At 43.1% G+C, this 21,789-nt stretch overlaps 4 protein-coding genes across 5 annotated transcripts in view; 2 read left to right on the top strand and 2 right to left on the bottom strand.

Annotated features, from left to right (window-relative positions):
* LOC116650477 (glycoprotein-N-acetylgalactosamine 3-beta-galactosyltransferase 1) overlaps positions 1-21,789 on the bottom strand; it is a 122,980-nt gene that overhangs the window by 29,024 nt on the left and 72,167 nt on the right. The gene's annotated exons all lie outside the window — the stretch shown is intronic.
* On the top strand, positions 4,634-6,259 carry LOC26531739 (uncharacterized). Of its 2 annotated transcripts, XM_032434149.2 has the most exons (6): positions 4,634-4,918; positions 4,977-5,121; positions 5,177-5,308; positions 5,374-5,529; positions 5,586-5,829; positions 5,896-6,259. In XM_032434149.2, exons 1-6 carry the CDS (start codon positions 4,791-4,793, stop codon positions 6,222-6,224), a joined length of 1,134 nt encoding a protein of 377 aa, XP_032290040.1. In that variant the 5' UTR covers positions 4,634-4,790; the 3' UTR covers positions 6,225-6,259. The 2 variants fall into 2 exon arrangements, with proteins under 2 accessions (XP_032290040.1, XP_015031793.1); XM_015176307.3 differs by having other exon boundaries at positions 4,637-5,121; positions 5,181-5,308.
* Positions 6,378-9,773, top strand: LOC6622118 (uncharacterized transmembrane protein DDB_G0289901). The gene is made up of 5 exons (XM_032434148.2): positions 6,378-6,687; positions 6,746-6,890; positions 6,972-7,103; positions 7,175-7,330; positions 7,390-9,773. Exons 1-5 carry the CDS (start codon positions 6,560-6,562, stop codon positions 9,538-9,540), a joined length of 2,712 nt encoding a protein of 903 aa, XP_032290039.1. The 5' UTR covers positions 6,378-6,559; the 3' UTR covers positions 9,541-9,773.
* comm (commissureless) lies at positions 11,788-17,940 on the bottom strand. The gene is made up of 2 exons (XM_002048382.4): positions 17,234-17,940; positions 11,788-12,815 (listed from the first exon to the last, which is right to left on the bottom strand). Exons 1-2 carry the CDS (start codon positions 17,727-17,729, stop codon positions 12,154-12,156), a joined length of 1,158 nt encoding a protein of 385 aa, XP_002048418.1. The 5' UTR covers positions 17,730-17,940; the 3' UTR covers positions 11,788-12,153.

Below are 21,789 nucleotides of genomic sequence, written 5' to 3'. Positions count from 1 at the left end.
CCTGCCTGCTGATTTGTCAGCACCAGAACGGGGCAGGGAATTGACATTGACATTGTCTTAGGGCCGTATACTGGGTAACTGGATAAATGCCAAGGCCAACAACTGGGTTGCATGTGGCAGGTAGCAGTAACTCGCATCCTACTTATAGGCATTGTCTTGCCCACAGCTCGGCTTCCAGCTCGGGGCTTTTGTTGTGCTCATTTTGCGAGCGTCTGTCAAGACTTGTGTTTGCTTTTGCAATTGACAAGCAGCCAGCAAATGGCAAGCGTGAGCATAATTATGCTCTTCAATCTATTCCCAGAATTTCAAGCAATCTCAACTCCAACGCAATAGCTACACACTGTGCGCTGCTTTCTGGTTTAACTGGAAATATGCCTGCTGCTTGACAGGATTCATAATCGTAGATGCCATAAATTTGAGCCAAGGTCTCTCTCAAGTTGATAGAGCTGCTGTTCCTGTGGCGCAGCGCAGCAGTTCTAGAGTCCAAGGCAGGTTGTGTCATGAATCAAGGGTCAACAACAGTTGAAAATTACCCGTTCACCCTTCATCATGCTCTTATTAAATTTGAAATACATACATTTCTTTACACTTTCACTAATATAATAAACCTTTTCAGTTCCATAACTCAGCGCAGGTTTGCTTACCTTTTCGAGTTATTTACCCAACAGTAGCTTGTCAATGACATATCCTATCTCAGGGTTTCTGCGACTCATGCCAACGCATTTCCTTCGCAAACAAGACTCTAATTTCCTTTATTATTTATTTACTTTTAAGTAGTCACCCGTCTACAGACACACATTCATAATATTCCCGGTCTGACTCCCTCAAAAAGTGGCGCATCATGCCGTGGAAAATGTCCTGAGAACAAACTCATTCATAAATCAAGGCTACAGCGATTGTTAATTTTCGATACATCCATGCCATGTTTTTATTTTTTTTAAGGGAAACCTCTTAAGTGTTGCTAAGTTGGACGAAAAAAACTGCTTCCTCATGGTTATTTCAGCATGGATGTATTGGAAATATGATAGCCCATGACTTCAAGCCACGGACAGCTGACGAATGCACAAGCGGAGGGGGACTTCTTCGGGCACTTCTTACGCTGCCTGCAGTTGCCTTTTTATAGCTCCTCAAGCAGTTTTATCTTTAGAAGCATTTGGAATTTTATTGCCATTTCGTATATATAGGTAAATATTTTTGAAGAGTGTCTTCTTTTCATTCTAAGTTATTAAACAAATAAGGCTCAGTCTAAGCGTCTACCCATTGCCTAGCTCTGACTCACGGACTTTCTTCTTATACTCTATAGAACTATAAAGTTTCGGGCTTAACGAATCTTCCATATTTCCCAAATTGCCAATCAAAATAAGATTGGAAAAACAAAGTTGTGTGTTTCGAAAATTTCAAGAGAAAAGTTTCTAAAACGTGTTCCAGCAATAAATATCAATTAACTGAGATATACCAAAAGCGAGTCACGGGCTGCGATCCGAATATCGAAAAGCAGGCTAATTGCAGCTAGCCGGTGGTCTGGACGCGGGAATAGAGCTCTGAGTGGCGAGTGCAGGCCAGAAGGAAGTCGTAAAATTGATAAGGACAAAGAACGAAAATGCGCTGCAGGAAAAACTAAGCGATTATGGAATGCCACCAAAGTGCCAGGTCACGTTCCAGTCGTGGTCGCTGCCGTGTTGGATGACTCACACAGGGCCACGGCATGTTGCGGGCACAGCCTCAGCTCTTTGTGCTCTGGTCGAGCTTATCAGCCGCCGTCGCCACCGCCTGCCTGTTGATAACCAGCTACAAATTTGATGACGCAAGCCAACGCATCTTGCCTAATCCAGGGGAATTTCTTGGTAGTTGCTGCCTCTAATTTGTTGCTCACTTTGTTTGATGATGTGACGACGTTTGTGTCGTCGGCTCTTTGAACTTGGCCAGCGACATTTTATCATCGCTCTGCCCTACTCCACTGGCATAGTCGCTGCCTTATCACGTGGCCCAGGCCTGCCCGGTGTGGTCCTTATCACTTGTCACTGGCTGCCTGACTTCTGCCTGCCGCTCCACTTCGGTGTGGCCTCTACTCATATTTGCATTAGACGAGGTTAAACAACCAGTTGGCATGAGTCGTTTGAATGCCATTGTTGTGATTGTTTTGAAATGCAAGCAACAGTTTTGTTTATCACAGCTCGACCCTGACCTACGCTAAGTCTTTGTATGCTTATCTACATAGATGAGATATGTGATAACAAATCACACTTATCTCTAACCTTTTATGGGCAATATTTAAAGAAGAAACAAAATTTAGTATGTTGGCTCAAGTCTTAAGTCTATGTAGAAATTATTTCAACACTTTTGGTAGTTGACAATTTGGGGTAGAGTTCGAATTTATCCTCCAGCTTCTATATGAAAAAATACATCTTGCAATATTTTCAGTAGAGCGGAGAATTGTTTTACTTGAATTTTCAAGATAATAAATAAATTTTATTATTAATAATTTTATTTTTTTACTATGTCCATCAGCTAAGGCAATGCTACATGCATGCCTGAACCTATGATTCGAACCCGGGTCTAATTATCTTTGCCCTGGATCTTATTATCTCTGTGAAATTCTATGCATTTCTGTAACCTGCTGACTTTTTGTTATTTTCAGCATTTACTATGCCAAATTACTCTGCCAACATGTTATAAACAGCATTAGAGGCTTTCGAATGAAATGTCGGCAGCAACAGCTTCCATTTTACAGCCAAATCATAAACACGAACTGAGGCTGATTAAAATTTCATTTCGCACTTTCGACTGGGCGGCTGTGATTGTTCTATTGGGTGTTGGGCAGTGGGTACCCTCTGCTATGATGGTAGCCAGTGTTGCAAATGCCCCAAATGTAGTGCTCGTAAAAACTGCAGCGACAACCGCAGCACGACCGCGGCACTGCAATGCAGCAGCAAAAATGTCAGCGGTGCTTCAAGTTTTATGGCGTTCCCCGCAAATGGCTATGAGAATGTATCTAAGCCGACTGGCCCGGACCTGTGCCAGGGCCTGACTCTGTTATGCGGCCTCTAAATTCAGTTAGGGCTAAAACGTAAAACTTTTATGGCTGGGGCAGCGCGCGCATGGAAGAAGCTCAGCAAAGGCAGCGCCAACGTCAGCATCGTAAATAAATTTTGCTCGTAATTAATTTTGCATGCAAGTCAGCTAAAGACAGCGAGATGGAGACTGAACCTCCGAGACGGACTATATAGTGGCCGGCACATAATTTGTATATAGTGCGTTGCCGTTGTATCGCCAGTTCTCGGTTCTCGGTTCTCGGTTGTCGGTTGTCGGTTGTCAGTTTTGGGAGTTAATAAACGACGCACACGGCAGCTGATTTTGATGGACCCGGGCATCCAATTTTGATATGCCAAATGTGTCGCTAAATGATTCTTTTTGTTGGCAGCGGGTTTGCCCACCTGTCTGCCTGGCCCCCTACCCCAGCACCGCCTGCTCACCTGCCTGCCTAGGCGTGTTAAGCGTGCGTTGCGCATACGCCCCGTGTGACGACACAGCTTGTGACTGGCATTAGCTTACGACTTGGCTTCGTTTCGGTTTTTGTATGCAAATGGGGCTTCAATCGGCCGGTGGTAGGGGTAGACGTTGCGGTGGGGGCGGAAGCGGGACTGTTGGTGTTGATTGCTTTGGCTGTTTGCATAAGCCTCATGGAAAACTTTTGCTCTGGCAGATCGAGAGCTGCGTACGAGGTTCAAGCTTTGAGTTTGCATTGCATTTGCCAGGCAGCTCATTAGTGTGCTTGTTTGTTGTTCCTGTTGTTGTTGTTGTTGTTGTTGTTGCTGTTGCTGCTGCTCTAGCATTATTTATTTGACATTTTTAACACTTGTCGTTGACAGTTCGCCGTGTTTTTGTGCCTTTACGTTAGTCACATTATACGTACTCAAATTTGCCAAACAAGCGTAAATCAGTTTGCTGCATTTACCAAAGTTGTTGTTGCTGTTGCTGTTTTGCATCTGATGTTGATTTTTGTTGACTTTATGTGTTAGCTTGTTGTCTGCCTGCCCTTGCTATCCCTTTGTTTGTCAACGCTTCAGTTGCAAAAATTGTCTAGCTAAGTCTCACAGCTGTGCCGACTTATGAGAGCTGACGAGCTTCAAATTAGCTGAGATCAGCGGTAGTTGCAAATATTGATTAAGACTTGGGCGAGGGTAAGGGTCGAGGATTCTACAATTTTGTCGTGAAATATGTATAGCATAGCAGATGATGTGTCCTAACCCATTTAGAAGTCTGTAAGATATTTACCTATAATAATGATGCAGCTTTCGAAATCCGATTAACAGGAAACCGGCATAACACTTGCCTAAGAGTTATATAAAGATTGAAGGTGAGCTATTAGATAAATTTCTTCGGCAGCCCCATTACAAAGAGGCGACTCCAAAGATTTCACCTCATATTATTTTCTTACGGTAAATACCCTGAAGCTACCTTATACCCTAACTTCATGGTCTTTCGCTAGGTGGAGCAAAACAAAGCAAATTCAAAAATCAACTTTAAAAATTGAGAATTTAAAAACAAAGTCAAAGCTGCTATTGAGCAGTAAAATCAAGTTTGCTATGACTTTAAATAGGTGTAAAGTGAATAAAAAAAAAAAAAACAAAAACAAAAAAAAAATTAAATAAAAATAATAATAATGTTTTCCATACACATAATACACAACATAATTGTTAAGTTTCATATATTCTGACTGCACTCTTAGCGGATGGCATTTAAGTTGAAGTGAATGTTGCGTTTGGTTGCCCAGCCCAGGGACAAAAACTATGTACTCCGCGCATAATGTCTACTATGCATATAGGAGGGCTCGACAAAAGTTTTCGGTGAAAACCTATTTATTGTTGTTCCTATGGCTAATCCTGGCATTGGTGCAGTGGGTGGTGGTCTGTCTAGTGTAAGTGCAATCTAGCGAATGGGGCATTCTACAGCTGACTCGAACTGCCCGATCACAGCGAATCTATAAGGGACATATTCTGGAAGCACTATTACATCAGCATTGCGACATTTCTGATCGCCATTCTGCTCTTCGCACTGTTTCTGTTCTTTGAAAACCTGCGTTTCAATAATGTGGTGGGCTTCATAATGTCGTTTTTCATTGTGAGTATATGGATTGCGTTTCCAGTTGCAAATAAAATCTCTTTCTTTCATCTAGGTAGAGCTCCAAATCATTGCGACATTCGCGCTGGTCGCCCGCGTCTATTGGGCGGAAATGCTCATGTACTTTTTTATCTGCGCCGTGCTCCTGTTCATCTTCGTAGCCATAGGCATTGCCTTGCCCAGGAAGGTGAGTAGCATTCGTCAGCCCTGTTGCTAAGCGAATTTCCAATAGATCGTGTGCGTTCGCTTCAGATGGACCTCACGCTCCATGTGGCTCTGCTGTTCATTCTGGCCTTTCTCTTCTTGCTCATCGCCGTCTTCTTCCTTATGCTGCATCTGATAGTGCCCGAGTGCGAGGGCTATGCGTACGTACTCGTCCAGATACCCATCAGCATAACTATGTTGTTTGTAAGTTGCTGGGAATAGTCTTCTGTCATCATCAAATGCATTCCAGTTTCCCTCAGTTTGTCATGTATCATGCGCAAACGATTCACGGGCGGCGCTTTGCGGAGATGCGACTGCATGATTATTGCCTTGGATCGCTGATTCTGTTCCATGACTTTCTTATCATATTTTGGCTGACAATATACTGGCAGGTTTGGGCCAGACTGGTCACGCCCTCTGATTGGGGCACGACCACAGCTAAAACGACCGCTAGTGCCAGGGCTTTAGATCTTGGAGATGACGATTTCGCTGTCGATTACGAGAGTAAGTCAAGCAGATACTCTAAAAACTTGTGGCAGTCTCTCGAATGGACTTTTTCGCTTTTTATAGCTAAGCCGATGTATATGCCGAAGAGATTAAACCAATTTAGACCGACGTCAAATTGCGAGACAGCCGATTTGACGATAACCCACGATTTTATACCGAGTGACAATAAACGCCTTACAGGAGTCCCTAAAGACAGCAACTGGGCTAATATATGGGCTGAGTCAAAGCAGAATCCTGTTCAAAATTCTCCAGCAAGTGGCGAAGGAATGCTAGATGAAGAGCCCGCCAGAGACCCAAACCATCAAAAAGACAATTCAAGTCCAGAAAATGAAGTCGACGACATGAATGCAGCAGATAAATCCTCGACAGCTGAATATATTTTCGATGAATGAGGCAGAAAATAAATGAAATGATAAGGAAAAACATTGATCATCTCGATTTTTAGTCTCTTATATATTCCGTGTATCTTCTTTGCTTGGCACTAATTCGAATAGTTGCCTTTGCCAGTTTGGCTGCTGTCTAAACAAATGTCATTCGATTCGGTTTTTTTTAGGCAGATTAGTCAGAATTAATGTCAGAAATATTATTAATGTCTTGTGTTTGTGAAATTCGCAGTTGATAATTGTCTTGTTTTGCTTGTAGTTTATTTTCACACAAAATTCGGAGTAAATGTTGAGCCCTACGTAGACAATTCGTCTACTGATTCCTGTCCTATAAATGGAGCGACATGAGTGCCACCTACGAGAACTATGTTTATTACAAGAAAGCGCGCCGAAGGTTTTCCATTAAGACCTATATACTTTTGTTTGTCTGGCAGATTTTAGCCATTTTGCAGTGGGCCGTCGTTTGTCTCATGTGAGTATAATTTCTGTATATTATTAACATACTGAATTCTTGTGTATCCTACGTGCAGAGATGAAATACGGGACTTCTTCATTGAGTACTATTATATCTGCTTTGTGGCATTTATTTTGGCAGTTCTCCTGTTTGGTATTTTCATATTCGTTGAGAAGCTGCGTTACATCCCGGTATTGAATTTTATAATCTGCTTAATAATTGTAAGTTTTAATTACCAGACTCTCTATTGCAAGCAATCTCTAGCCATGAAATGCCCTAACTTCCACATGATTTTCTTTCAGGTCGAGCTGCAAATTATAGCGCTGTTTGCCTTAGTCGCTCGCACTTACTGGATGGATCTAATAATATTCTTTGTTATATGTTTTGTGCTTCTTTGGCTGTTTATACTGATTGGTTCGGTACTTCCGAGGAAGGTGGGTATTTGTATTTGCTTTTATTATTGCAGAGCTTGCTGTATTTAACTACACGTGTTAATATCCTTTAGCTTGACCTGACCTTAGATGTGGCCATATTATTCATTGTTGGCTTTCTGTTCCTAGCTATTGCCATCTATTTTTTGATGTATCGATTCTTGGTACACCAAGTGGAGATACATTCATACATAGTCTTCGAAGTCGCTGTGACCATAATTATTCTGTTTGTAAGTTTTCATTTATTACTCGAGGATCGGTGCTCGACTAATTCTAGACATATTCTCAGTTTGTGATGTACCATGCGCAGACTATCAACGGCGGTCGATTCGCCGAGATGCGTCTGAACGACGCCTTACTGGGATCGCTAATTCTTTTCCACGACTTCCTTATTATATATTGGTTAACTTTCTACTGGCAAATCCTAGAGAGACCTTTCACGCCCGACGATTGGGAATATTTTTCCACAATGACCGATACGTCCTCAACAGCCAGCACTACTCCTAAAGACTATAAAGATAAAGGGGATGCTAATAAAGTACAAGGCCAGCGTCATCTAGACGACGACCAAGATGATAACGAAGATGAAGTCGAAGATAAGGACGCAGACGACGGCCAAGAGGATGATAAAGAAGAAGACGTTAAGAAAGTTAAAAGTCGAGGCCGAGATCGTGATCAAGAGCAAGAGGAGGACGCAGAAGAGGATGAAGCGCCGAACGCAAATAGAAGAAGAAAACCAAGCTACAACACGGGTGGGGACGATGATAGAGGAACTGGTTCCAAGAGAGGCCCTAGTAAAGCGTCCAGGAGAAGGTTGTATTCACCTAAAAACCCCAAGCTAAACGCACGAGAAAACCCGGATGCAGGTTCTGATGCCGACGCGAGCAGCGGCCATGTTGCTGGCGTAGTTAGTGGGGACAAGGCAGATGGGGCTGCTGGTGGGGTGGTGGACAACGAACCTAAAAGCGCCAGAATTAATGCTGTGGGAGACAAATTAGCTGTCGATGACGCCAGATCCTCCAGTGTAACTACAGTAGAAGGCGCAGAGCCCGGTGCAGCGGCAGATGAAGATGGAGCGCTGTCTGTTGGAGCCTCTGCCGAAGAATCCAAAGCAAATGATGGAGCAGTTGAAGATGCTGAAAGATTGAATGTAGATTTAGCAAGCGGCGCAGCTGAACACGGGCAACACGCAGAAGCTGCTAACGATGCTAGCGGCGCAGGCGCGGGCGCAGGCGCAGATGCTGATGGGGGTGCCAATATGGGTGGGGATGAACAAGAGGGCATAGTAAGCGCTGGAGTGGACGGTGCAGCCGGAGAAGACAATTCAGATAGAAAGGATTCTGTTGATCCGCTGGGAAGAGACCAGTACTCAGGGAATATTAGCGCTGGAAATGATCCCGGTGGTGCCGCCGGTGGTGACGTTGGAGGTGACGTTGGAAGTATCGTTGCTGGTGACGATGCAGGTGACGTTAGAGATGTCAGTGGAGCCGCCTATGGTGCCACCGATGGTGTCGCCGGGGGTAATGCCGGTGGTGACGTTGGAGGTGACGCTGGAAGTGACGTTGGTGGTGATGTTGGAGGTGACGTTGGAGAAAACGTTGGAAATGTCGTTGGTGGTGACGTAAGAAGTGATGTTGGAGGAGACCTTAGAGATATCAGTGGTGCCACCGGTGGTGCCGCCGGGGGGAAAACCGATGGTGACGTTGCAGATGAGGCTAGAAGAGACGTTGGTGGTGATGTTGGAGCTGACGTCGGAGGAGACATTGGAAATGTCGTTGGTGGTGACGTTGGAGGAGACGTTAGAGATCTCAGTGTTGCCACCGCTGGTGCTACCGATGCTGCCGCCGGGGGTAATGCCGGTGGTGATTTTGGAAATGACGTTGGAGATGCCGTTGAAAGAGTCGTTGGTGGTGATGTTGGAGGAGACGTTAGAGATGTCAGTAATGCCACCGATGCTGCCGCCGGGGGTAACACCGGTGGTGAGTTTGGAAATGACATCGGAGGTGACACTGGTGGTAACGCAGTTGTTGGTGGTGATCAACCTGTTGGTGGTGACCCAGTTGTCGGTGCTGCGGACCCCGTAGGTGGCGCTGGCTCAGGCGCAAGTGAAATTGAGGACACAGGTAGTCATGGTGGTAGAGTTATTGAAGGTGAGGTTGGAGCAAATGCAGTAACAGAAACAGGAGTCAATCCAGACATATATATAAGGCCAGAAGAAACCGGCAGTGCAGGCGCAGATGGAGACACTGGGAGCTATGTAAATAACGCTGCTGGCGCAGATACGAACGAACCTGCCAATGGTCATGTAGATGGCCCTGATGGAAACCCTGAGTACACTGGTAAAGAGGCAGATGGAGTGGGCGATGAAGGTATCAATGCTGGTGGCTCTGATGGAGACTTCAACGGAAGAGCCGAGCGAAGAGGAAAGCGTAAGATCTGAAGAAGGAGATGAAGCAGTTGAAGTGCAGATGGAAGCTGCCGCAGGCTCGATTTGGAAGTGCAAGTGTTTTGGATGGCAATGTGAATATCTCGACTATAAGAGCTTAAGATCCTGATACCGTTAAATAATATCTAATTCTACTTGAGGGCTACGAATTTACCCTTCAAGCATACACTGTACATACAGAAAGCCAATAAACAGATATTTGTGATTGTCAGTTTACACATACAACATATCAATATTAATAACTAATAATATTTACGCTTACATTGTAGTTGTCTTTCTACTAACAGGTGACTAACAAATGACTGAACCAACGATTTATCACTCAAAAGTCAAATCACAACAACACCTGTTCAATGAACTCCACTTGTGAAAAATACGAAAGAATAACCGTTCGACCAATTACGACCAGAGCACGTGCAGACCCCATAAAAACGTACGACTACAGCAGATAAATATATTACCCGTAACACATACTTTAACGTACCTATCCAGACCCACATCTTGGCGAACCTTAACTGTTCGAGCGTACTTTAAATGAGAGAGAGGTATAAGTATTATAGCTGTTCTGGAAGACACCTATTCGACTTTGTACTTAAAATTTATTTTAATAAAAAAATTATGAATAGCGAAATTTTAGAAAAATTTATTTAAAAAAATGTCCCTTATCAAAAGCAAGTTTGCATCCAATAGTAAAATATGCAAAGGGTATTTATTTATTGTAGCAGCTTAAGACTTGTTAGTAAGTATTTTATAAGTGTTTAAAACATAGTTGTCTATACTTTTCGATCATCAGTTATTAAAGAGTATCTGATAGTCGGCTACTAACAAATTGTTTGCCTGCTGTGATATTTTTGTTGTGCATTACAGCAAATCATGGCAAGAACGCAAAACACGACCGCGACACAAACCCAACGCTGACTGCAACTGCAACTGCTGCTGGTGTTGATGTCAGTGCCAGGTTCCAGACCCGCTCACCACGCCCCACGCCCCACGCCCCTTTGGCCAGTTTAGCTGGCAGTCACTCATGACTGTGACCTGAACCAGATACACGATGCACGATAATATAATTTATGGCCCTGTTTTGGTGTTTGTTGCTCCGCTGCGTTATGGTATGTTTGATGTGGCGTGTTACGACGTCCATCCGTCTGTCAGTCACTCAGTCCATCCGTCTATCAGTCCATCAGTCGAGCAGTCGGGCAGTCGGGCGGTCGGTCTGTCCCATGTCGACTCATCAACAAATCGTACATTTGAATACAAATTGCAGCATTAGCAGCTGAGGCGCAGAAGCTTCAACAAAAGTGTCAAATTTGACATGAAATTATTTATGCTAACAACAGCACATGAACTTCACCTGGTTATGCAGGTAAATTGAGTTTCCCCCGAGTCAGGCAAATAACAGTTAAGAGAATTTATTTTGATTTTCATACTTGTTATATTTGTTTACCATATTTGACAATATTTAATTATTTATTTAGTTAATTCATGAAGTTCATTTAGGTTTAGATTTTTAGCTTCAGCGTATATGTGTATTTAATTGGTTTTTCGTAATTCTATTATTTCTTTTCTAGTTTTAGTAACTGCAACATTTTATGAACTAACTGTGCTTGATCAAGAGGTGCCACTGTAAATGAAACCAATTTTCAACAATTTGATTGCTTTGATAAAATTAATAAATAAATAAAGAAATATTTGTATATACAGGCAGCCAGTTGCAAAACTATTTGAGAATTACAAGCATATAAATCATAATGTTGCCTGCCTGGGCGCAGCTTGTTGATTTTCTGGCATTAAATTATGCAAACAAGCTTATCCCAGGCGCACATCATGATTATCTTGGCCAGTTATTGTTTTTTTCTTTTTTGGTGTTGGTTAGATTAACTGGCTGTTAGTATATGCTTTGGGCCACACACGTTTTGTTGCTCTAAGCCAATCTCAGCCGCCTGGGCCAACATCACGTACGCAATTTTGAGGCGAACAAACAAAACTCAAATATTTCAGCTGCTGCAAGGCAGACTTGAAAAAGGACTTGGCAGCTGCTGCATTTAATCGTAAGTTGCCAGGATTTAATATCTTAGACATACGTTGATCAAAAGTAAAGAAATAAATGAAATAAAAGTGTTGGATTTAAATATTGATTGCTTGAATGGTTTTTTTCTAGCATAATTTTTAATATTTCTATATATATATATTTTGTTTTCTCGATATTTTTTTTATTAACATTTAGGCTTAATCGATAGGCAATTTGTTTAAATTACTTTATTTAGATACAATAAATAATACTCAGTCTTGCATAATACACGATATAACAAATAACTAAAACGAAATCAAATCATTTACACATATAGGAGCTGTAGTTGGTGAATGTGTGTGACTGTGTGTGTGTGTGTGTGTGTGAGTGTGGGTGTGTTTATAGGTGCCTGCTTAGATTCATCCAACTTGATGGGGGCAGCTGATGCAGCTATTTACAAGTGACTAAGCATGTAAGCATGATCCCTAACCCCAATCCAAAATCAGGCCCAATTCCCTATCCCCATCCCCATCCCCATCCCCAGCCCTAATCCCTGTCCCCCTTTTCCCTTGCTTTAACCCACTTTAGTTGCTGGCCAATCACGCGGCAACAACAACAACCAATGAGGCGCAATCATCATCAACAGCTGCCGCCGGCAGCAAAGTTTCTGCCGCAGCTGTCGACGCTGCACTGGACGCCCCATTTCGATGCACCAGCTCATTCCGCTGCTCCAGCTCATCCGGCATGTTAATGCAAATGGCTGGCGAGGCTTTGTCCTCCAGTGTCTGTGCCTGTGTCTGTGTCTGAGTCTGTGCCTGCGTCTGTGTCTGCGTTTGTTCGTCTGTTGCTGACAGTTTGCACTTTTGCAGCTTATTCGAACTGCACTGCTGCACTGCGTCCTTCTCCCAGCTGCTAATGCACGCACGCTGATTATTGTGACTGTGACTGTGATGATGATGATGATGGTGCACAGCCGCCAGGCTGGGATACACAAACTTCATGCCGTAGGCAAAATGACGTGGCTGATGATGCAGCGCCTCATCGTAGCTGGGCAGCCCGGTGGCAATTGTGTAACAGGGCGGCGATTCAATTTGATAGAAGGCCGCCTCATTGCCCCCGGCCGTTGCACTGCCGCCAGCGCTGGCGACGCCGCTGCCAGCGGCAGGCTGCTGCAGGAATCGGCAGCTGATCAGGTGATGACTGGCGCCATGCGAGGAGTAGGAGTCGTCGGCGGCATGTATCTGTGCGCGTATGTCCTTGTCTGCAAATACGAAAACGGGTACAAAAGTTGTTTAGTTCCAGTTGCAACAGCAAGTAGCAAAGTTTTTGTATTTTTTCATTCTTGGTCGGGCCTCCAACTTTGACTTTGACTTTGACAGACGTCTCATTAGTTTGTTTGTCGAATCCCACACACACACACACTCACACACACAAAAGACACTTGTTGGATTGGATTGGAGGCGAGTGAAGAGAGAAAGGACTTTGGCATTAAATTCAATTTAGCGTAAAGGCGCAAACGGTTGAACTTTGTGAATGGCAGGACATGAGCAGGAACCTCTGCATCTTTTATTGAAAAGACAGAAACAAAAAACGACGCAAACAACAAAAAACACAATAGAGAATAACTGCGGGTTGCAGGAGGAGAGTGAAAAAAGTTTTTGTGCCGACCGGAAATGCCTGTGAGCTTGGCCGGACAGCCAAAGTTGGCCATACACAACAACCCGCCGTCTGGCTGGCTGAATGACAGACAACAACAACAACAGCAACAACAACAACAGCAACAACAAGTAGGCAATAACACGCCGGAAGTGCGCGCGTGGCACAAATGAAACGAACGATGCGAAAAAAAAGAGAGAGAAAACCCAAATAAATATTGAAGAAGTTGCAGCAATGCAGGGAGAAAAAAAAAAAATACCGCCCCGAGAAGTATGCAACGGCAAATGTTTAATTTTTAACATGCCACAAGCCGCAAAATCGTTATTCTTGAAATTAAACAAAATCAACTTTAGTTAAGACTGCAAAAACAGCAGAGCATTATTCGTTCCGAATTTATGCAGAAATTATTCGAATATAATACGAAGATCGCTTGCAGTACTTTGGCAAGGACTTGCCAGAGAGCAAACGGGAGCTTATTGAAAAAATATTCTATGGAAATTGTAAGCTTATAGTTCTTTTGGCTTTTGTTGTTTGCCGTGCCGCAAATTGTTGCGGTGATTAAATGCAATTTAAGCTGCATTTATTAAATGAAAGCCACCTTGTGCTTTATGCATTTGCAGGCCTGGACAATTTTTTAATTGCCAGCGCAAACGTTTTATATTTTTCACTTTTGTTTTGTGTTCAATTTAAATTAATTTATTTTTATTATTTGATTTTTTTTTTTTTTGTGCTAGGCGCATTTACAAATATTTCGGCCAAATGGCATACCATTAAAGCGACTGGCCGCCTCTTTGGGCGGAGGCGTGGCACAAGTTGTGCAATATTAAAACAGAGCAGCAGTCACACGGCCAGTACTCGTACACATACTGGCAGCAGTCACTGTGCTGCTGTTGGCAGCGGCTGTTGATTTATTGTTATAACTGTAGCGCAAGCTCGTATATTTTTGGGTGCTGCCTGGTCGAGGACTTCACAGAGCCCCCATTTGAGTTTTGTTTCATTTTTTGATAGACAGACGGCAAACACGGCCAACAGGGCCAACAACAATGCGGCCGCACTGGGCGTGGCACACACACACACACACACGCACGCATTCATATTTTATGCAAGTGTTCGAAAAAAGACCAAATGCTGAGTGTGTCCCATGGCAAGGCAAGGCGTTGGGAATTGGGCGGCGCAGCTGTAACGCAGTTGGCTGGGTTAAAAAAAAAAAAAAACTTAGCACGCCATTTGTTTTTGGCTTTTGTTACATCGGTGGCAGTTGGCAGCTCCTTTTTGCCGTTGCGCCCGAATGTATGCAACAATTTAAATTCATTGCAATGAGCTGACGAATGCTGAAGGACCAACAATTGAGCTTGCTGACTCGCTGAGCGCTGTTTTTTTGTTTATTTATTTATTTATTTGCACAGACGCGCACATTCTATATATGGATTGTTGTTTTTCATAAATGTCTGTTAATTTTTTTAACACGCGCGTTGGTTTTGGTGGGTGGAAGGGAAGGGGTGTTGCGCCTGCAGTTTTATTACATTTAATCGGTTTTGCAGGTGCTACCAATGAAAGCTGAGCGTTGAGTGGGGCTCAAATTAAAATTTGCGGCTATTGTGCTTTATTTAAATTTGATACGAATTTATCCGGCATTATCCGAATTTATCCGAACCATCCGGAATGCACAAAACGTTTGTGGCGTGAGAAAAAGCAAGCTCCATTCTCCAATTGCAGCCCTAATATTAAATATTACAAACAATTTGCCAGCCAGCTCTAAACGCTGCCGAGCAGCAAAACAATTTGGTTAATTACAACTCTCAATTTGCGTTGGCTAACTGAAAACCAAAGCGGCAACAAACATTGTTAGAAAAAAACTATATATATATATATAGCTGGGCAAAAGTCAGAGAACAGTTTGGTAGTTTTTCGTGCAGCCACAAAAGCCATTAAAAATTGACAAAGACTCGCAGAGCTAAGAGCAAGTTTTGGCTGTTAGTTTTTGGACGGGCCAAGGGAAAATGTGCTGCGCTTAATTACATTTTTAACGGAAGTAAATTATGCACAACCTATACAACATAATAAACAGTGGCAGCACCAGGAGCAGCAGGAGCAGCAGGTCCTGTTACGTCCTAACGCTTTCATTTACAAGTGCCTGGCCCCGCTGGCTGTTGTCCTGTTAATAAATTCAGTTGTGTGCGGCTCTAATTGATAACAAGCCAAAACTTGCTACACGCTGAGTGCTTGCGTCGTGCGTGTGTGTGTGTGTGTGTATCCTGGCTTAATAAATAAACTGTAAGAGGCTGCTTGGCATCTCAGGCTCGTTAAGTATTTATAAGGTAAGCACACTGTGTGAGCAGCGACAACAAAGCACGTGCAGCAGACGGGGCATGCCTGGCAGCAGGGGCGTGGCAGAGCATTAAACGCAGAAAAGCGTGCTACGAAAATCGAGCAAACTTAAGCCAAAGTTGCTTAATTATAAATGACACACGTGTGCGGCACAGCCAACCACAAGCATATATATACATATATACATATATATTTATATATACACTAGGCCCTATCTATGTAGGCCAGTCTGACAACACGTAACACGGTAACACGGAAAAGCGAAAAGTAAAACCTACACGACACTAACGAAACTAATTAGACGCATAGGCGCCCAAAAAAAAAAAAAAAACGGCTAGCACACATATCGCTCAAATTGATATTTTACGTAGTGCCCGACCTGACCCCTCCACCCCCGCCTGCGTGTCTCTCTCCTGGCCAACATTGTTGTGGGGCGCAAAAGTTTTTAAGGCTCGTTAGCACGAAATTGACAGTTTGACAGTTGAGTTGGCCATACTTTAATGCCACGGCCTTTGGCCCCGCTCGGCGCTGCCTCACAGATTGTGCAACACACACACTCTCTCTCACTCTCGCTCACTCTCTTACTGTTTCACTCCGGCTCTGGCCTAAATAAATCATTTGGCTAAATTGGTCTGCAAAAAGTTTGACACTCGAGTTGAGACTTGTTTAGTTTCGTACTTTCCTAGTTGGCCCAGGTTTTGGCCCAGCTTGTTGAAGTGTTGCCCTCTCTCTCTCTCTCTCTCTTTCTGTGTGTGTGTGTGTGTGTGTGCACAGCTCGTTTCCTTCTAATTATGTGTAAAGTGCCTAAGCATATGATTTACTTTTCGGTATTTGTTTCAAGCTCTTAAACGCACAAGCTGCACAAGCAACAGGTTTTGGCCAAGAACTGGATTTAGTTCAAGTTGAATTTTTAGCCAGAATTGATGTTGCTTTTGCTACAAAAATTTCCATGATAATAAATATTTAATTATTTTTTTTTTCAATATATTTATTGGTATTTTCAGCTAGTTTTTGCTTTTTAACGGCATAATTTCCTAACTGTTGCTGAGCTAAGACAAAATTACCCCCATCATAATAATAATGCCCATGCCTCAGCCATCCCACTCCCACTCATTGTGCACACTGCCATTCTACGCCTCTCTCTCTCTCACTCCCTCTCTCTCTCTCTCCGTCTCACGCTATCAGCACAAAAAGTCAGAAAAACAACAAAACGGTAAAAAGAGCAACAAATTTCGCACAGCTTCCACATTATCACGCTCATAAAAGAGGCGTGCGGCGCGGTTAGGGGAGTCGCTCTGATAGGTGCCTGGGTCAATTTAATATTATAAATATGCAGCACATATATTTTGTGGCATCATAAACTTGTGTATCTAAAATTACAGCCGGCAAACCATGGGAATGCGAAGCGCCTGACAATTTCGAAGCGCGCCAAAATTTATGAGACTGTCGGCCATAACAGTGCCGAGTGGAGACTGGGCAGGGGAGGAGAGTGAACAGAGGTGGGAGTGGGGTTTTATTCTGCACTTTATATTGTTTAGCCTGGCAGCCAAAACAGCTGGATAAATGGCCGTTGATAAGGTCGCACCCCAAACGGAGAGACGAAAAAAAACAAAAACGACAACATTTTGATGAAAGTCACAAAGTCTGCACATAAAAAGGGGGGCGGGCGGTCATGGGAAAGGGGCGAATACTTACTGCATTTTTTCCAGGTCCGAAACTTGCGATAGAAATAACAGCTGAACATAATGAAGACCAGGGAGAGCAGCACCAGCGAGGTGACCACACCAATCCACAGATAGTTCACAATGGCATGCATGTCCGCATCGCCAAAGATTTGCTCCCACACCGAATTGGCGTTCGCATCGTTGTGCTCGCGCAGATCCGCCAGATCCAGCACCACCGAATTCGACAGCTGCTCCGTACTGATGCTGGCCGGCGGCGACGAATCGTAGCCAACGGCCGCATTGCCAATCCGCTGCAGCAGCGTGTTGAACGAGTGCAGTGCGTCAATGTGGCGCAGATCGTGCGCTGTGGGTATCTCGAATGTGATTTGGTTCTGCTGCATGTGCTCCGCGATGGCGGCGGGACTCATGCTGCTCGCCGGTGCGGAGATGTACTCGGCGTATAGCTCCCCGCTGCTGACCGTTGTCTCCGGCAGCGGATAATCTGTAGTTGTGATGGTTAGCGACATTTTTTAAATCTTCTTCTTTTGTTTGTTGTTGTTTTCTTTTTTATCACTTGAAACACTGATTCGCGTTTGTTCTTGTTGTTGTGTAGTTGGCACACGCGTCACGAGACGTAAACAAAACGCAGTCTATAAATATGCATTGGTCGAATTGAAGTTCGATATGGCTTTAAAAGTTGGCCCGCGCAGTGCGTCCGTTCGCTGTGGCGGTTCGTTGTTGACTGAATTGACTCGCGCGATGCGAGCGCTAGGTAAATTTGCTGCCGCATACGCGACTAGGGAAATGCACTCGGAGAGTGCCGGCTGCAGCTGAGTGAGTGACACACAATGCGTGCTCGCTCACGCTCTCTCGCGTATATATATTATTACGCTCACTCAGACGCTCGCCTGCTCAACTTGAGTGCACTGCCAGCTGAGTTCTTATGTTCAAGTCCTTTTGCCTTTAAGAAGCGTTTGCAATATTTGCCGCATGTTTTTTGTGGGTTTCTTTTCTTTTTTCTTGTTTTTTTTTTTTGAAATGTTCAACATCCTCATTGCTGACCCAGTTTGAAGCGGTTGCCTTTTTGGCCAGCAATGACAAAAGACGTCGACGCTTTGGTTAAAGAAAACTTCGCCCCGGTCACGTTTTGTGACGCATTTCGCAGCGTTTAAAGTTCTCGAGTTTTCAAGTTTTTCAAGCAAAAACCAAATTGCAGCTACCAAAACTTCCACAACGCTTATAATGAGAAGTGACTCGCTCACCTGCGCGGGGCTGCGGGGGTATTCGATAAGCTGCAGCTCGGTCGGGGATTTATGGACAGGGTAAGCCAAAACAAACAGCAGCAAAACATGGTTCTAGTTAGAGGAAACTTTCGAGCTGTTTATCGGTTTTTACGGTTATGCTAAAGTGTGCTTAAATCATTTTATTAACCGTTAAATAAAGAACTATTAAGAAACATTTCAGGATATTCCCAAGCTTGCGAGTCGGACAATAAATATACATAGTTGAAATACTCTACCCATAAAACTCAGACATTCTTTTGAGGTATCTTAAGTATTAAATGTCTCAAATTCAAACAAGCTTTAAATGTCCGGGGGAGAAAAAAAAACGGTAAAAAGTTCAGAGCTACAGTTCAAATCTCAGCCATTATGTGTCTCTGGGGCGAGGGGATGCCGCAATGCTGCCTGCCCAAATGCCGGTGGCAACCAGGACAGGAACGTGAATGTCCTGGGCACGCCTCATTTCAAGTCCAACCCAAATGCTGACCAAAAGCCGGACAGCAGAGCTCAATGCACAATGGTTCCTCTTGCTGTGTTGGCCGAAAAAACGTGCTCAGAAAGTGGCACAAATGCATTGCTCAGCTGGCAGCTCAGCTCTCCCGCGAGCCCACATTCACACTCACTCAACGACAGTCACACTCAATTGTTTGAGTGCAACTCGAAAAACCGGTTTGTTAGAGCGCGCATGCGCACTCGGTGAGCGGTGTCAAATGAGTAAAATTTCCCTAAACTCTCGCACACGAAATGCACGACCCAAAGTCAATTTGGCAGCATTCGCCTTTGAACTGCGCCAGGCTAAAGGTCGTACCGCGTGGGCGCTACGTGCCTTCCACAGCCATGTAAAAGTATCTACGTAAAATCAGCAACTGGTTTCGTCTGCGTCGAGTTGGCGACGGGGGCGCAGGGCGTGCATGCTTGTAATTGCTGCAGGAAATTGAAATAGATGCCCGATAATATGCACTTAGCTGCCGCTAGCCGAGTCATTCGATAAATGCATTAAAACTTTTCGACTGCTGCTAACTTGGGCCTTGGCTTAAGCTTCGGGCAACAGCCAAACGCGTAACGTTAATTAGCTTTCGACTAATTTTGAACTTAAACATAAGTTTAACAGCAACCGGCTTAACGTAGATTGCCGCTCAGATTTATGTCCACACGATAAGGGGCACTCGGGCGACGTAGGAAAAGGTGGCTAAGAGTCGATTAAGCTGGCAAATTGCATACGTATGAGCCAACGGGCAAAATAAAGTTGCTTTTAATTGGAAATTCAGGTAAAAACAAAAAAAAACAAAACATTCACATGTTTTCCTAATCACATATAAGTGTGAATTAGGTGTATCTGTAAAACTACATATATAAGCTATATATTTGGGGTATAAGAGATTCTATGGCAAACTATACAAAAGGAAAGATATTTTTTAGAAGATAGTTGAGAATGTTTTAAAAATTTGTCCTTATTAATATAAAACAAGTAAGAGGTTCTCCTCGGGAGCGCCCGACTAAGGGATACCCTGAACCTTCTTATTCCAGCATCAAATGCAAATATATTCTATTTTAGAAGCTATATGTCAAGTTTGGTGACTCTAGCTCTTATTATTTACCAAAATTGTCCAAAAAACAGGATATCCATATCGATATTTATCTATTGCTTGGAAATGGACTAAGTTATCGATTATCAGAAATAAACTCGATCTGCGCGGGAACTAGGAGCACCTACATCTAAAATTTTAAGTCTCTAGCCCTTATAGGTTCTGAGATCCTTGCGTTCATACATACGGACGGGCGGACGGACGATCGGACGGACGGACAGACAGACGGAAATGGCTAGCTTGACTCGGCTATTGATACTGATCACAAATATATATAATTTATGGGGTCGGAGATGCTTCCTTCTTCCTGTTACATACATTTGGATTTCGCACAAATACAATTTACCCTTATACCCATTTTTAATGGGTTCAGGGTATAAAAATATTTACAGTTTTTGTAAATTCTTATTAAATATTTTGATACGTTAAAGAAATATATTATATATAAATCTTTACTAAATTTCAAATGAGAATATTCTATTGAACATTTGAAAATATTTTTTTCTTATTTAATAAATATATTAAAAGAAACACATTATGAAATTTCATATGTAAATACATATTCTTCATTTGATTACATGAAATAAATAGAAAATATTTGAGAAAAAATTGTCTATGCTAATCCAATTTTATCATCAACAAGCTTTGACTTCTTTCACATTCTAAGCTGCGATATGAGTCCATTTGTGCTTGCAGTTTACTTGAGTTCTTGGTCAATTGAACATTTTATTTACATATCATACGAGAAATAGATTTGATCGAAAAAAAAAGAGAAAAGACTTATTAATATTCAAATTGATTTTTAGCTATTCAGTTGTCAACACTTGCTTGTATTATTCTTTATTTTCTTTATTCTTTCGTTTTAATCTAATTCCATGTGAATGGAAATTAAATTCACAGCACTTGACTTGTCGCATTCAATTTGCAAATTTGCTGCCTTGTGCCTACCTTGGCACGCTGCCCCCCTCCCTTGACGCCCACAACATGACTGGCACATCTATGACAATAGATGCTCCGTCATGTCCTATCTTGTGCATCTCGCCAGAGGAATAGAAGAAGCCCGACGAGACGTGGCTAGTGAGGCAGAAGTTAACTTTTATAAACAAATTTACACCTTTCATTTTGTGCACGTTTTTAATATTGCATATATACGTATATATGCATTTATATGTGTGCATATACATATATTCTAAGAAAATATGTAAGCTGTCAGTGCTTATGAAGCCGAGGCATTCATGCTATATTCCATGTATGCAGATGCTGTGTGACACCAAACTAAAAGTAAATTCATTAAAAATTCCATCATAAAGAATACCTAGACAGTAGCTGCCTGAACCGCAGCGGTGTGAGAGAAAGAGAGAGAGAGAGAGAGAGATGGAGGTAGAGCGAGAGAGATGTTAAGAAAAAGTTGTATATATATTTTTTGCTAACTAACTAAAAAGTAAACCATAAAAGCTGACAAGTCAAAGGCGGAGAGGAGAGCAGGCTAGAGGAGGGTCGAGCAGAGGAAGCAAGGCTAGGCAGGCGAGATACTCCAGACCAGACACAGTCCTAACTATGTGTATCTCACGCTTTCTAGGCAACTACTCTGTGCTCTTGTATCTGCGAGCTTCCATCACACTTCACTTACACGCTCTTTAACATGTCAACATGTCAACTCGCCGCCTTAGTATGTGTGTGTGTGTGTGTGTGTGAGGGTGGGGTAGAGTATCTGTGTGACA

Source organism: Drosophila virilis, chromosome 3 (genome assembly GCF_030788295.1).
Source record: "Drosophila virilis strain 15010-1051.87 chromosome 3, Dvir_AGI_RSII-ME, whole genome shotgun sequence".
In the NCBI taxonomy this organism is placed as follows: Eukaryota; Metazoa; Arthropoda; class Insecta; order Diptera; family Drosophilidae; genus Drosophila; species Drosophila virilis.
The sequence above is the reverse complement of the archived record's forward strand: the minus strand, read 5'-3'. Positions and strand labels throughout refer to the sequence as shown.